This window comes from Chaetodon auriga, chromosome 8 (assembly GCF_051107435.1).
Source record: "Chaetodon auriga isolate fChaAug3 chromosome 8, fChaAug3.hap1, whole genome shotgun sequence".
Lineage (NCBI taxonomy): Eukaryota > Metazoa > Chordata > Actinopteri > Chaetodontiformes > Chaetodontidae > Chaetodon > Chaetodon auriga.
Genome location: NC_135081.1, coordinates 28,897,151 through 28,914,134, shown reverse-complemented (window position 1 = coordinate 28,914,134; position 16,984 = coordinate 28,897,151). Strand labels below are relative to the sequence as shown.

The 16,984-nt window shown below is 45.2% G+C and overlaps 1 protein-coding gene across 1 annotated transcript; it reads right to left on the bottom strand.

Annotated features, from left to right (window-relative positions):
* Positions 1-645: 645 nt before the first annotated feature.
* Positions 646-15,045, bottom strand: LOC143324746 (immunoglobulin superfamily DCC subclass member 3). Its single transcript, XM_076737460.1, has 12 exons — positions 14,898-15,045; positions 10,172-10,477; positions 9,942-10,086; positions 9,356-9,489; positions 9,109-9,249; positions 8,763-8,921; positions 4,620-4,785; positions 4,024-4,274; positions 3,482-3,646; positions 2,547-2,735; positions 872-979; positions 646-770 (listed from the first exon to the last, which is right to left on the bottom strand). Exons 1-12 carry the CDS (start codon positions 15,043-15,045, stop codon positions 646-648), a joined length of 2,037 nt encoding a protein of 678 aa, XP_076593575.1.
* Between the last annotated feature and the right edge of the window lie 1,939 nt (positions 15,046-16,984).

The following is a 16,984-nucleotide window of genomic DNA, read 5'->3' as shown; positions in this document are numbered from 1 at the left end:
CAGACTACCAAAATAATAGCGCTGCTGGATGGACATTTTTCCACTAAAGCAGCATCAGTTTTCATTTTATGGGATGTCTTCTTGACTGTGTACAAAGAACAGGTAGTGTATCACTTTCCCAACCCACTTCAGATGAAACCACGCCCCGTTCTGTCATCAGGGATGACGATAGAAAAACTGACAATAAGCGGACACCTGAAACGTGACTGGAAGAGAGGTTTCATCACGTCACTTTTAACAGTCCAGAGTGTGTGTGTTCTTGTACTTCTATCTTTGTGAGGACCAGTCTGTGCTTTAGTTTGGGACCTTCAGACCTGTTTGAGAACTCAGACCTGGTTTTGGGTCAGAGTCACGTTTTGATTAGGTGCCATGATTAAGGTTGGGTTTAGGAGCATGATGTCCATGAGGGCTGTGTGTGTGTGTGTGTGTGTGTGTGTGTGTGTGTGTGTGTGTGTGTGTGTTACCTGGCTCAGCTCAATGCTGTCAGGTGTGTGACCTTTACAACCTCTGACACCATGTAGGGTGGGTGGAGTCTCCCAGCTTGCTTCCTTCCTGCAGAAGAGACTGAACACAGAACGGTGTGAGAATGATGATGATGGTGATGGTGACGATGATGATGGTGATGATGATGGTGATGAAGAGGTCTCACCTGCGTCTGTATCCCAGCAGGATGAAGAGCAGGCAGCAGAGGATGCAGGCGAGGCCGCTATGAACGCCAACCAGCAGAGTCGATGTGGAATCAGCCTGATCACAGTTGCAGCTCGGACCAGCTGACAGAGACAAAGAAACATCATATCAAACTGGTTCCACTGGTTTCAGTGGACAGGTTAGTGTGTCAGAGAGGTCAGAGGTCATATTGACGCTCCTATACCTGCTGCAGTGTTTCCTCCCTCTGCCAGAGACACCAAGCGGCGGCTCGACGGACCGTCTCCGTTGCCATTAAACGCCACCAGCTGGATCTCATAAACTGCTGCTGGTTCTGTAGGAAGGAAACAACAAACAGTTAAAGGCACAGGAACACACTGACGACTAGCTGGGAAGCTGCTAGCTCACCAAAAAGAGAAAAAATCCAACGTCCACCACAGGTGCCACGCTATTATTCAGTTGGCCATTAATTCTGATTCCCTGCGATATTTGTTTTCCAATTGTATTCCACCAAGACCTACCCCTGTTCTGCCTCTGATTGGCTCTGATCCTGACAATTTTTTCTAATCTTAACCATCTAACCAACCATGCAACTCTAACCGAGCACCAGACCGAAGCCAGACATTTTTTGGACTGTTGGGGTTTCAGGATAATGGGCCGTCTGAACAATCAAAACATTCTCTAGCATCTGATTTAAGCTAACTAACAGCACCAGCTGTGTCGCTTTAGATCTGTTTTTTCAAGTTTAAGCTGAGACTTCAGTGCTAGTTTACTATAGGACAATTATCAAGATCATAGTTATCCACAATTAGCCTTAAATTAAACCTTTGGCAGCTAGCCAGCTACAAGCTAAATTAGCTGTTCTGTTCATCAGTGTTAGCTTGTAATGTGAAATTTAACAAATACATGGTCATAATTTGATGTGTTAGCAATAGCAAAAGCTAGCAAAAGAGGAAACTTTCCTCCTCCTAACAGTGTGCCTGATTTTTAAGTCATATGTTGATTATTGAACAGCTGTAGAAAACTGAAAAACTGTAGAGTTATGGAGCTTTTTTTAAAGTGATGCTGATGTTTCAAAGCCACGCTGCCACAAATCCCTTAAGATTAAGATTAAGATTAAAATATACTTTATTTATCACAGCACACACATGCTACAGGGGGGAGACTGCACACACGCCATGCTTAGTGAAATTATTTTCTCCACATTTGACCCATCCTGGAAAGTCCTTCCTCCGCAGCAGACCAGGAGCGGTGGGCTGCCAGCTGACAGCAGCGCCCGGGGACCCAGTTCTTTTCGTCACCATTGGTCAGGTGGTGATCTTCTTGCATGTTTTTAGTGGGGGCTTTTTATGGAGGATACCCCAGGTGAACACGGGGAGAACATGCAAACTCCACACAGAAAGGCCCCTTTCCTTGAGCAGCAGGTACCGAAGGCATGGTGGAGGACACGCCCCCAGCGCCCACAGCGAGAATCGAACCTGGGACCTTCTAGCTGTGAGGCGACAGTGTTACCACCGTGCCTCACTTTATCCTAAATACATTTTAGACTAAAAGAAGTCACATTTGAAGGTATTTTGGCTTAAAACACAACATGTTCCATTCAGACACAACGTGTAACATGTGTAATTACAGTGCAAACCACAGGAAGGGCTACTAGCTAGCTGATTAGCTAACATCACACATGTAAATCAGACACACAGGTGTTGGAGCGTGGATTTTTTTCTCTTCTGCCAAAGCTAGGCTAAATGTCTTCCTGTGCTGCCAGTCTCTGTGCTAAGCTAGGCTAAATGTCTTCTTGTGCTGCCAGTCTCTGTGCTAAGCTAGGCTAACTGTTTCCTGTACTGCCAGTCTTTGAGAATCTGATGCTCTCAGTATACTGCAGTACTGTTGCTTTAACTGACCCAGGTCAGAGATGGTGTGGGTGTTGATCTGTCCTGGGAAAGTCTCCTGCCCTTGTACTTCTGGGTTGGAAACCCCGCGGTACTCCAGTCTGAAGCCCTCCAATGTCCCAGGCTTGCTGGGTAGCTCCCAGTATACCTGCATGGCTGTCTGGTTCAGGACCTTAGTGAAGAAAGTGGGAGAACTGGGAACTGTGGAACAGACAAGGACAGATGGAGACTGTGGTCACATGGTGAACATCCATGAGACACTGCAAACAACCACCATGTTGTTTTATTTAGAAACTGCAAATGTCGTGCAGAAATTCATTTGTATTCAAGTCATAGAAGAAACCCGAAAAATGTCTTTTCAGCTTTGAATTTCAACAAATTTCAGCCGATCAGCTGCACAGATGAGTGCCACCTGTCACACCTGTCACACCTGCATTGCTTTCATGCTTCACTTTGCTCAATGATTCGTCTTTTCTGAACAGACGGATAATCAGTAATTAGAGGTGCGCCTCTTTCAGTGTTCTGTCATGTACGAAAGTAGCAGGTGTGTTCAGACACGTCCAATCACATCATCCCTTCGATGTCTTCTCACTTCGTATAAGGTGGACAGTGTGGACAGTGCAGACCGTGCGGACAGTGTGGACAGTGTGAAGGTGGACAGTGTGGACAGTGTGAAGGTGTTTAATTCAATATTCCTTTAGTTTAAGGTGGACAGTGTGGACAGTGTGAAGGTGTTTAAGGTGGACAGTGTGGACAGTGTGAAGGTGTTTAAGGTGGACAGTGTGGACAGTGTGAGGGTGTTTAAGTGGACAGTGTAGACAGTGTGGTGGTGTTTAAGGTGGACAGTGTGGACAGTGTGAAGGTGTTTAAGGTGGACAGTGTGGAGGTGTTTAAGGTGGACAGTGTGGACAGTGTGGACAGCGTGACAGCATTTAAGGTGGACTCACCGCCCCCCAGCGTTGTGGCGGTGATGGTGTTGGACTGCTGGCTTCCTCCCAGTGCCGAGTAGGCCTTCAGGTAGATGGAGTAGGTGGTGGCAGCTTCCAGGTTGTTGAACTGGTGACTGAAGGTTGTCTTACTGACGGCCTCCTGCAGCTCTGCACTGTCCGGCTCTGAGGAGGTCAGAGGCCAGAGGTCAGAGGTCAGCGAGTTGTTGGTCTGATTGGCCAGAGCAGTGAGCTGCTTTGCCTCTTGTGGTTTAATCTCCTGTCATAAATCTCACTTTGCTGTGTTTAATCTCATCTAATCTGTTGCTGTCTCATCTCGCTTCATGTTGTCTCTTATAATCTCGTCTCGTCTAACGATCTCTTCTATTCATCTCCGAACCGGTCTCGTCTCTTCTCGTATCATTTCAGTCTTGTGTTATTTAATCTTGCCTCCCACGTCTAATCTCATTTTGTCTCGTCTTCACTCATCTTGTCTGATCTCTATTAATCTCATCTGTTTTGTGTTGTTTCATTTCTAATCTCCCCTCACGTGAGTTTCTTACCGCCCAGTCGTCGGATGTGCAACACGTATCCTATAATCTGCTGGTTGACATGCTCTGTGGGCTGGTCCCAGGTCAGCTCCAGGCTGCTGGAGCTGAGGGCCGCCGCCCGGAGGCCGGTCGGGGACTCGGGCAGCTCGGAGCCCTGGCTGATGGCGAGGCGGGCGCTGGCCTGGTTGGTGCCGGCGCTGTTCTCTGCGATGCACTGATAGATGGCCTCGTCCTCGGGGGTGATGCGGGTGATGGCGAGAGTCCTGCAGGCGGAGACAGATTCCACGGACTTTAAACCTCAACCTGGTCTGAAAGTAGGACGGTAAGGATGCCTGGGACATGATAATAAATGATGATGAAGTGGTCTGAACCTAAAGGTCTGACAGTGTGGAAGGATCAAAGATGGATGGACCTGCATGAACGCAGTCTTTGTTTGCTTAAAGTGCTAAATAGAAGAAATGAATTGAGCCTGAACCAGAACACCTGCACACCTGCAGTACAGGTGTAACATACAGATCCTCTTATTTCACCACAGGCTCTGTGAGGAGGCTGACAGATGAGGAGGGTCCGTTTCCTACCAGGCAGACCTCGCGTGTTGGTGTTCTTACGTGTTTCCGTTGGTGAGTTTGACATTGCCACTGGGTGTCAACAGTTTGCCGTTCTTCAGCCAGATGAGGTGAGGCTCAGGGGCGCCGGACGCCGTGCAGCTGAAGACGGCGCTGCCCCCTGCTGGTCTGGAGACAGACTGAGGCCACTGAACAAACCCTGGAGGAGCTGAACACACAGAGGAGGAGCAGGAGGAGGAAGAGGTCAGTGTATTACAAATATTGTGTGTTACCATCCCCATCATCATCACCATCATCACCATCACCATCATCATCATCATCATCATCATCATCATCATCACAGGACAGAGCAGACTCTATCTGCTCAGGAGGCTGAGGTCTTTTGGGGGAGCCAAGCTGTCCTCCATGACAGACAATGACTCCCACCCCCTCCAACACACACTCACTGCACTGAGGAGCTCCATCAGTGACAGGATGCTACATCCAAAGTGTGTGAAGGAGCAGTATCGCAGGTCATTCCTCCCTGCAGCTGTCAGACTGTACAACAAAAACTGCTCCAAGTAATCAGTGCAGTAGTCTGTGCAATAAGCTGTGCAATAAAACATGTACATAACACTCTGTAAATACGATCTACAATTTCTTACAATTTTTTTTTACAATTTCTTTCTTTTTATTTTTATTTAAATCCTCACTCTTTTGTATATACTGTTTTTGTTTCTAATCTGCATGTACTTCTTATATTAATCTTTACCGATGCTGCTGTATTCTGGAATTTCCCCTCGCGGGACAAATAAAGGAATATTGATGTTGATTGATCGTCGTATTATTGTACTTATGGTGGTCAAATGGTCCCTTGGGTGGCATGGTGGCACGGTGGCAACACTGTCGCCTCACAGCAAGAAGGTCCCGGGTTCTGCAGGCACCGGGGGTGTGTCCTCCACCATCACCATGATGTCATCACCATGCCTTCGGTGCCTGCTGCTCGAGGGCCTTTCTGTGTGGAGTTTGCATGTTCTCCCCGTGTTCACCTGGGGTATCCTCTGTAAAATATACCCCCACTAAAAACATGCAAGAAGATCACCACCTGACCAATGGTGACAACGAGATGGGTCCCGGGGGGCGGGCTGGCTGCCCACCACTCCTGGTCTGCCATGGAGGAAGGACGACCAGGATGGGTGAAATGCAGAGGACAAATTTCACCTTCGTGTGCAGTGTTCTGCATGTGCATGTTGTGTGACAATAAAGGGAATGTCTGCCCCCGATTCTTCTTCCTCAGTACTCTATTGGTAATTCTTGTGGTGGTATAGTCAAATATTTTCTATGCTACCAATTTATATTTGGTAGTTTTATTTAAATGAAATCAGAACCTGTGCAGTGACCACGTGCACCATTAAATCTTATCTTATCTTATCTTATCTTATCTTATAGAGACTTACAGTTAAACTTTTCTTTATGGATCCAATCCCAGGTTAAACACACACATAAACATAAAATATATACAATAAAGCAACACAATAAGCAGGACAAATACATATAGTACAGTAAAAAAGTACAGCAATTCACTCTTAATAATTCATGAATGAATAATTCATTCATTCAGTCTAAGTGTGACAGAAGCAGTAACAGCTGAGTGTCAGCAGAGGGCAGCAGAGCTCTGACAGCAGCAGTTACTCTTATCCTGGAGGTTCAGGGACAGACACTGTTACAAAGAGAATTATTAAGATTATTACTAAAATTATTATTAGCTCGTTAAGATCAGAAAGACAGTAAACTCCTTATTGTTTGTTTATTTATCTAGAATGTTTGAGCGAATCTCAAGTTTCTTCACTGAACTTGAACTTGTCTTTGTGCTTGAGCACCACTTTGACCTCTGACCCCACCCCCAAGCAGACAGGCAGGTGCTGTCTCTACCCCGGCTGGACCGTCTCCATGGCAATGAGGGGGACAGAGGTCAGGGGGTGAATAAGAGCCATTTATCAATTCAAGAGGAGGGGGAGGGAGTGTGTTTCATTAACCTAGAAATAAAGTTGATTTGAGGAGAGACGACGACCTTTCACACACCCTAACTCAAGTTCAAGAGCAAAACACACACACACACACACACACACACACACACACACACACACACACACACACACACACACACACACACAGCCTCTCTGGCCCCTGAAAACAAAGGGATCAGTTTGAATCTGTTTTTTGAGACGAGGTCGGACTCCTTCCATACCTTAAAGCTTCACTTTCAAACAAACAGCCAATTAAGAAATAAATTAATGAATTAATTAATCAATCAGTCATCTTTAATGAAGCTGAGCCTTCAGTTCTGTCAGCCTCCAATCAGCACCGAGCGACCTGATCACTGTCAGACCGTTCAAACTCAACAGATTTCAGCCCAAATCGTTCTCTGAGCTTGTCGACGTTCTTAAAGTCGTTTCTGCTTCTCTTAAACATTAAATGTTTGTGAATGTTAACGAGTTAAAAACAGAAACAATGTTTGAGGACAGCAAGATTTTTAGAATGGCCCTGTTTGTTTTCCTGTGTTTTGTTGTTGTTGTTGTGTTGATGTTTTGTTGTATTTTGTTGTGTTTTGTTGTTGTTGTGTTGATGTTTTGTTGTATTTTGTTGTGTTTTGTTGTTGTTGTGTTGATGTTTTGTTGTGTTTTGTTGGATTTTCTTGTTGTTGTGTTGATGTTTTGTTGTGTTTTGTTGTTGTTGTGTTGATGTTTTGTTGTATTTTGTTGTGTTTTGTTGTTGTTGTGTTGATGTTTTGTTGTATTTTGTTGTGTTTTGTTGTTGTTGTGTTGATGTTTTGTTGTATTTTGTTGTGTTTTGTTGTTGTTGTGTTGATGTTTTGTTGTGTTTTGTTGGATTTTCTTGTTGTTGTGTTGATGTTTTGTTGTCTCTGCTTCTCAAAACTTCCTGAAGGTCTCTAGACTTTGGTTCAATTGGTGTGACAGACGGAGTCTCGGCGTGAATAAAGTCCTCATTGTGAAGTGGGACTCTTCACATGCTAATCATTATTCTAATGAACGTCTCACTCTGGGAAACTGGCTGACCTCTGACCTCTGACCTCTTCCTGCTGCACTCGTGAGGTCAGAGCTTATTCTTCACTGACAAACTGCTGCTGATATGTTTGAGGCAAACATCAGTCGGACTGTTTCTACTGCGACTGCAGGGTTTCTGAATGTTTCTGAGACTTTCTGAATGTTTCTCAATGTTTCTGAATGTTTCTGAGACTTTCTGAATGTTTCTGAATGTTTCTGAAGGGTTTCTCAATGTTTCTCAATGTTTCTGAAGGGTTTCTCAATGTTTTGGAATGTTTCTGAATGTTTCTGAGACTTTCTGAATGTTTCTGAATGTTTCTGAGAGTTTGGAAACCTTCTAAAATGTCCTGAAAGACATTTAAACACTCATATGTGTTCATAAAGGTTCCTAAAGGTTCTTTAATACTTGTAAATGTTTGTAAAGGTTCTGAAAGTTCCTCCAAAGTTCCCACATGTTTCTAAAGGTAATTAACACAGTTAAAGGTTCTCATGTTGGTTCATGGTTCTGCAGAGAACGTCCATCTGAAATCAAACAATAAAGTCAAATGCCGCCGTGACCGCAGGTCTCTGTTATCACTATTATTACTATTGTTATTGTTGTTGTTGTTGTTGTTGTTGTTCTTATTACATAAACTATATAAGATTAGAATTACAATTTCATTTAGTCTCTTTCTTTCTGCGTCTTTGTCCTCTTTGTATCCCTCCCCCAACCCACACACACACACACACACACACACACACACACACACACACGCTCAACAGGTCAGAGGTCAGAGGGTGAAGAGTCAGACAGCAGCAGCAAGCTGAAGTTCAAGAGCAGACAGCTGACACACATACACACACACACACACACACACACACACACACAAAGCTAAACACTGATTCCAGTTTTATGTCTATGAGATAACATAAGATAAGATAAGATAAGATAAGATAAGATAAGATAAGCCTTTACAGAATGAATCAAACCTGTGATGATGAAATAAATTGAAAAAATCGCTGAAAATGAAATGAAATGAATTTAAAGTTCAGTTTGATTGACAGCTCATTTCCTGTTCGCAGTGAACACTGAATCACTCCGTGTACTGCGAATACTTCGTATTCCTCGTCACGCAGTACAGAATAGTTGCTGTGAGCGTACCTTGTACCACGAGTCGTCCGAGCGCCGTTCTTCTGGATCTGCTTCCTGGTCTGTTGGCTGAACAAACATAAACTCCTGAATGCTGCAGAGTGGCGTCAGAGATCATCAGGTTACCTGTTCCCAACACCTGGATCCCCTCCACACCAATGGACCGGCCATCTGGACACACACACACACACACACACACACACACACACACACACACACACACACACACACACACACACACAGCATCATGTTACCATGGTAACTGTACTGACTGACTGACAGAACCACTGAGAGGTTTTCTGATCAATAATCGATGATTAAGGGTTCATTTAATGGACATCTGGTCTGTTTCGGTTACCGAGGCGGCTCCAGGACACGATGGGACGCGGGTTTCCTGTGGCGATGCACTCCAGGATGGCGGTCTGGTGGACGTTGATGGTGAGGTTCTGAGGACCAGACAGGATGACGGGTTCCCGGTAGGTCTTGGACCCTGCAACTGGACCGGAAGCAGAAAACATCATGAGCACAGAGAGACGGGCCGAGCGCCGAAGGTTCGACGGGTAAAACCCTGCTTCCAGGGGGTTTGTGCGCCCTCAGCTCGGTCTTACCGGTCACAGACAGCTGGGCCTCGTGGCTGTATCGAGTGTTAGCGATGTTTGAGGCGACACAGCGAAACAAACCGCCGTCTGTTCTCCGAACGCCGGTGATCTGCAGCACTCCGTTAGGCAGCAGCGTGTACCTGCGAAAACACGTGTGGAGTATGCATTAAATACACGTTACACGTACACAAAATACAGACAGTACATGTTAGTACATGTGTACCAATGGTTTTCAACACCAATTATACAAGACGGCAAGAATGAACTTTCACACACATTAAATACACTTTAAGTACATATGAGGTATCTAGTATGTAGGCTGAATACAGTTTAATTATAGTGCATAAATATACGTTGAATACTCAAATATAAATCATATACTCTGTATTAGCATTTCAAAGTAAAAGTAAAGGATGAGAAGGTGTGTCCAAACGTCTGACTACTGTGAATATAGATATAAACACTTCATAAGTACATGCAAAAAAAAAACATCAAGTATATATGAAAACATGTTTAAAGTACCTCAGATCTGCATACACACACATTCTCAAACATACTGTTTATTACTCATTAATCAGAGTCTGAAACCTACCTGGGGTCCTCCGTGCTCAGTGGGCGTCGGTCTCTCTGCCAGGTGATGTTGGCTTCTGGGATTCCATTTACCTGACAGGTGAGTCTGGTCACGCCCCCTTCACCCACTGCCACAGACTCTGGATGGGACAGGAACTTAGGGAGGGCTGGGGGAGGAGGGGGACAGGTCAACGTCCTGCTGTGTGTTGGTGTATGTTTTTAGTATGTTACAGTGGTGGTCATGTGACTCACATGCGAGCTGGACTCGGGCCTTGCGGCTGATCAACATGCCGTAGCGGTTCTGGGCGGCGCAGTCGTATTCTCCCGCGTCCGTCTCGTTACTCTCTCGTCTCTTTGAGAAGTTTCTGATCAGCAGCGTGCCGTTAGCGAGCACCATCGCCCTGACGCCGGTCGCCACAGGAACGCCGTTCCGTCTCCAGGTGATGGAGATCGGCCCCTCCCCTTGCACCTGACAGTCCAGCATCAGGGGGCGGTCCCTTACCGCAATGACATCACTGGGCTCTGTGAGAAAGGCCAGCTCTGAGGCTCTGACCACACCTGAGAGGATGAGACCAGGTGAGAGACAATCATCACCGACTGAAAGCTTTAATCTTCATCAGCTGCTGAGTGTTCCTCCTCTGGCCACGGTTTGGTCTTACAGGTAATAAAAAAATAAATAAATAAAATGTATGAAATATTGAAATAAATTTGACATTTATTTATTTCCTGATTAAATACCAATATTTCTGTATTTACTCATTACATTTTTGCATTTATTTGTTTCATCTATTGACAAAAAAAAATAATTGTTATTATTTGGTTTAAAGGTTTATTAAAATTAATAAAATATCAATAAAGTGATTAATAATAACGGATCTGTATGGAAGAGATTCAGCGGAGGAGGAACAACAGCAAATACTCACTGACAGTCTGAGGATGATGATGTTGATGAAGGTGGTGGTGATGACGATGATGATGATGATGATGATGATGAAGCTGTTGATGACCAATTACAAAAAATCCACTATGAATTCACTGTTGATTATAAAGAACAACACAGAAAAAATCAAAGTCAAAGATCACCTGAAGTCCAGACTGAGGGTTTAAGGCTCTGCGTTAAAATGCTTTGAAGGCAACAAAAACTGCATTAGTATAATTTAAGTACTATATTTTATTTCGCCAGGTTGGATTAAGCCGATTGGACAGATGGAGGCCACGTCCATCAGGAAATGATAATATTCTCGTTAAAGTTGAAGTTAATTAATGATGAACTGATGAGTAAAAAAACCCTAAAAATAAAAGCCTCAAAGGTGTAAAGTTGGAACTGGAAACTGTCGATCTGACGTTTCTTGTAATTGATACAAAGTTATTATTTCTTTCATTGATCTTGGATTGATTGTTGAGTTTAGTTTGACAAAGAAAAATCTGAATCTGAAGTTGCACTTGAACTCTGCTCAAGTTTGATTGACAGCTCTGTTAAAAAAATGAGTCTGCAAACAGACGGGGGGGTTGAGTTCAGGTGACCTATGACCTCTGGGAGTCTGAGATGACTGATGAAACCTGGCATCTCCACACAACTGATGATCCTTTTCATGACCTCTTCTTATATTTTGTTAAATGTTCTATATTTGATGGAATTATTAAGATAGCATTAGAAAGACCGTTAACGAGGACAGACGCAGTCTTCTGGTAGAAACTGTTTACTGAGCATTCTGGGTAAAAGCAGACTCTTCTCAGATAGCAAAAATGGCCAACGGCGGAGCTCTCTGATCTAGGAAAGGATCCTGCCATGTCTTCGGTATCAACGCCGACCTTTCCTCAATAATGATGATTCCGTTTAGATAAAAAAAGAGACGGCGCCGGTCTGGATATTAACCTGGACCCATCAAGTCAAAACTGATGGAAAAGTCGTCCAGCAGCTCCGGCCACACAAGGTTTCACCCACAGGAACGTCACCAGCACATTTCTGCCTGTTTTTATGAAGATGACCACGTGACGTGAGGTTCAGGAAGAGAATCACTTGGATCTGATCCATGAGAACACCAGCAGAGTTCGGGCCTGCCGATTGGTCCAGGTGTTCATCAAGGTGAGACACAGAGCTGCTACAGGTAAAGGAGGAAACGAAGCTTTCTGAATCAGCATGAAGACGTGAAGACCTTTTAGAAGACACGAAAATGACTGAACTTCTGCAGATGTTTCATCAGAACTTAATGATGAAGCTGATTTCAGGATAAAATGTTGGACCTCCTGTGCAGAGGCATATGGTGGGTCAGTGAACGCATCGTCTCTCATCTGTCTCCATCACCCTCCTCCTCCTCATCTCTTTTCAACTTGAACTTGGTCGAGGTGACTTTCCCAGGCTCCCCTCCGTCACCCCCTCCTCCGCCGTCACAAAGCTCAGACAACGATGTCACCACCGACACCCCCGCCCACCATCTACCCCCCGTCCTCCATCTTGTTCTGGTCCCAGCTGGTCTTTCAGATGTGGGAGGAGAAAACGAGACGACGATGACGGCAGCAGGACTCACCGTGGTGTCTGGACCTTTGACCCCCACAGAACACCCCAAAAACCTCCCTTAAACCTCCCCCCACCCACCTTCTATAGCATGAATGACAACAATAATGACAAAAGTGTGAATCCAGACACAACAGACCCCCCCAGATCTCTGAAAACACCACAGTCACCAAAGAGAGCAAAGGCTCGTCAGTCTGCAGCTGCTCGGCCTCAGTTTCATAGAACGTTGCTTCACTTCCTGTCAAAATCCAGCACTTAACATATTCTGCAGTGTTTCTATATGATGAAGTTCTAGTACCAAAAACTGATTGATTTTCCAGCTTGTGAGGACATCACGTGGACATCACGGCTCTGATTCTGGGTTTTAACTGAACGACTGTTTGAAGTTCTGCTGATCCTCCAGCCGAATAAACAGTTTGAAAATCTTGTTGGTTTATCTGAAAATGAATCGTCACAAAGCTGAAAATGTTTTTCATGATGATTTTCACAGGACAGCTATGAAGTGTCTCAAAGGGTCTCATCCCAGCGTCCTCCTGACTGCTGGGGTCCGGACCTCCACTGGGCCGAGTCAGCTAACGCAGCTGCTGCTGAGTCCGAAGCTGACTTAAATTCTGAGCCACAGTCCGCCCGACTCATCAGTGACGTCACCTTAAGGAGGAAACACCTGAACTGATCACACCTGACGGCCGGATTCAACGAGTCCACCAGAATCAAACTAACAGCGGTCACAATTCAAGCGTCAACACTGGCAGGTTCCAGTCCCTCCACGTGACAGAGGAGACACGAGGACAGACACCATGACGACATACAGAGAGTATGAGGACAGACAGACAGCATGAGGACAGGAGTCCTGTCTCTGTGAGTCCGTCTGATCAGCTGATGATGAATCATTCAGCTTCCTGTGTGAACTGAACTCTGACGTGTCTCCGGCTGCATGTTCAGGATTAAATTCGTCCACCATCTGGGTCCTCATTATACACGGGGGGGGGGGGGATATAAAACACTGGAGCAGACAGCCCCCCTCCCCCCTGGGCCTGCCCTCTAAATCCCTCATCCCTCTCGGCCCCTCCACACGGGGACCTCGGCCTCTGAAGGTCATGAGAGTCTCGGTTCAGGTTCAGCGGCCTGAAGCTCCGCCCCCTCGCTCTCCCTCTGTGGCGTATTGTCGCACGCCCGACTCTGACCATGAACTTGAGGGGTTTTTATCTATGACCCCCCCCCCCGCCCACATACAGACCCCCAGCCTCCCGAATGCCGAACAACACCCCCACAGACGAAGGAAGGCAAACAGCAGTAAATCCTTCATTAGAAACAGACGAGGTCACACTGATGAAGACGATGACGAAGGCTCAGTCGAGAGATGCACACATGCATGCTAACACACACACACACACACACACACACACACACACACACACACACAGCAGGACAGACGTCAGTGTGTTGTTTTAATCGTCTAATTAGATCCAATTAAGAATGTGCTGAATCACTTCCTGTTTTAACACTGATGAACCGGCATGTCTGCTCTGGTTCAGACTGGACTCACTCCACGTTCTCTGGACTCCACGTTCTCTTAAAGGCTGGTTCAGGTTTTGGTTCAGTGTTTCCGGCTTTGACACTCATGTGAACGTCACCTTGTACTTCAGCTTCGTTCTGGTCCAATCAGAGCTCAGGGAGAAGTCGGACTTGTCAGGTGTTAAAACCTGCTCAGTCCCTGCTGTGTGATGATGGAACAGAGACAATCAGATCCACCTCTGTCCTGTCTGAGGGGTTCTGGTCTGTCTGTCTCTTATCGAGGACAGCTCATCCAAAAAAAATCTCTTTGTCCAAAGATTTTCCAAAATTCGAGTCAGTAATAATCTGGTTGTTTTGTTTGTTTCCACAAAAGACAACTTAATAAACACCAAATACAGATCAAACTTAGAGCGGCAGGGAACTCTGGGTAATGTTGCTGCTAACAGAGTAGCTCGCTGACTGCACAGCTGTGTTCATAAAGTTATCTGAAGGAGGTCCAGCTGTCTTGTCTTTTGAAGGATACTCTGAGAGAAACCTCAAGTACCCCAGGGAACTCTTCAAGATTCTATGGTACCTTCTCAAAGACCCCAAAACCTCCTCAAGGTCTCCTGGACATCCTTCAATAACACGAGGTACCTTCAAGGCCCTTTGGCAGCATCTCAAGGACCACTGTCTACGTCCAGGACCACAGTAATCACTTTCAGGACACCTAGAACCTCACCAAAACCTTCCCAGTGACCTCGGGAACTTTCTCAAGGACCTGTCAAACCCCCTCCAGTGACTCTATTCCCATTCAGACTGCAGACTAAATTACTGCCCAGCAGCGGAGAATCCTGCTCTCTGATTGGCTGTCAGGTGTCAGCGTTCTTTTGTACGGACTTGATTCTCCTCGACTGTAAACCTGATTTCAACTTTGACTCTGAAACAAAATCCATCAAACACACTAACTGTCCAAGGACAGTCTGAAACACCTGGTGCCAGGTCCTGCTCGGACCTGGACCTGGTGTGGACCTGGTGTGGACCTGGTGTGGACCTCGAAGCTACAATCTGCTACGATTTCACAGTCTGAGCTGAACAGCGTCGGCCAACGAGTCATCGTACTTCAGACTGAACAAACTTCATCTGTCCATCACCTTTCAGACAGCTGAATGCAGCTCACAGGTGACGATGAGACACCCTGACGTTTCTTAAAGGAACAAGAACACACACACACACACACACACACACACACACACACACACACACAGCCGCGCACTCACGTACACACTGACTGTCTGTATGAAAGCGAGGCTGATGAACTCTGATGTCTGTTTGCATCTTTGTCTCAACGTGAAAACAGGAAAAACTTTGTGGTTTCATCTGAAAAGTTTCAGCTTTCTTTTCTCAGAGTCGTTTGTCTTGTTTCATTTGTCTTCAGAGAAATGTCCTCTGACGAGTCCTCAGTCCAAACTGTTCTGAGACCCGAAATACAAAAAAAACATACCCATCAATTCAGCTAAATTCTGCTAATTCGCCAAACTGAACCTTCAGAATAAGAGCAGCAGATGTCAGCTGGTCGGAGGAGGACCTTGTGTTTCATGAACACTTCAGTTCGCTGCTGTTTGTCTTCTGCTGCAGGTTTTCATTCACAGCTGATGAAGAAGAAGAGCTGAGTCTTCTTCTGTTTTTATCATGTTCAGAAATATGTCAATAACTTAATACTGACATATAACAAAACACAGTGAAATAAATCTAGTTTGTATTTTCTGGTCTTTTTTATGTCAAACACTAATTAAAGTATCATCATTATTATAATTACCTATTGAAAAAATAAATAATAGAAATATATAGAAATAATTAATATACGAATCTAATTTTCTTTATCACATCTATACCTCTGTGCGTGTGATGAATGTCTGTAATAAAAGATGAAGAGTTCAGACCTGAGCGGCAGAGTCCCAGCAGCAACAGCATCATCATCATCATCATCTTCATCTTCATGTTCATTCACTTTGAATCCAAATCATCAGAAAATTAAACATCCAGCAGTTCCAACATGAAAATGATAAAACTTCTTCTTCTTCTTCTTCTTCTTCTTCTTCTTCTTCTTCTTCTTCTTCTGCTGCTGCTGCTGCTGCTGCTGTTGCTCCTCTCTTTTTAATAAAAACGTGTAAATTCTTCTGGCTGAAGCTCCGAGATGCTGCCGAACCTCCTGAAGACTTGATTCAAACTGACCTCACAGTGACGGACGCCGGGGGCGGGGCCTCTGGTGGGAGGGGGCGGGGTCAGAGGGAGGATGAGGTGACATTGACCCTGAGGTCAAATGACGGGAGGACGGGGGAGGGGGGTCACAGCTGAGGTCGATAGGGAGCTGCTGGAGGGGGGAGCGAGGAAGGAAGAAAAGATGATGAAGGAAAAATGGAAGTGAAAAATGAAAGAGGTAGAAGAGAAGGAAAGGAAGGATGGATGGAAAGGAGGAGAAGGACAGAATAAGAGGAGGAATCAAGAAAGAGACAGCTGCTGAATGAAGCCTGAGCGCTGACTCCAGAACAGTTAGCCAGAGGAAACACATCAGAATCAGAATCAGAATCAGAATCAGAATCAGAATCAGAAAAAGCTTTATTGCCAAGTACGATTTTACACATACGAGGAATTTGTTGTGGTGAAATTGGTGTATGACACATCTACTAAAATAAGAGCACAAAATATAACAATTTAAATATATATACACAAGTCCGTTTTTTTGTTGTTTGTTATTTTCCGGAAGCACGGTCTGTTTTTTCAGAAAGAAGTCCAAGTTGAGCGTTAATGTAACGCATATATGACATCGTGTTTGTCTCGGCACGTTCAGGCGTCCTGGGAAACGAGACAGCGGACAAACTGGAAAAAGAAGCAGTCCACCAGCTGCCTATAGACGTCAGCTGTAAACAGACATGTGGTTTTCTAAGGACGACTGGACTAGAGAGACAACTCTGACAGGACGCGAGTGTCTCCGATTAAAATGGACAAAGATGGAGAATAATTCCGGAAGGTGGCAGTAATGCGACATCATGGAT

Excerpts from the sequence above, each read along its gene's own strand:
- LOC143324746 (XM_076737460.1), bottom strand. The coding sequence starts at position 15,045 with ATGACTCGTTGGCCGACGCTGTTCAGCTCAGACTGTGAAATCGTAGCA. Across the intron at positions 4,275-4,619 it reads AAACTCACCAACGGAAACAC|GACTCTCGCCATCACCCGCA; the intron begins GTAAGAACACCA and ends CTCCGCCTGCAG. Across the intron at positions 771-871 it reads GGGAGGAAACACTGCAGCAG|CTGGTCCGAGCTGCAACTGT; the intron begins GTATAGGAGCGT and ends TGTCTCTGTCAG.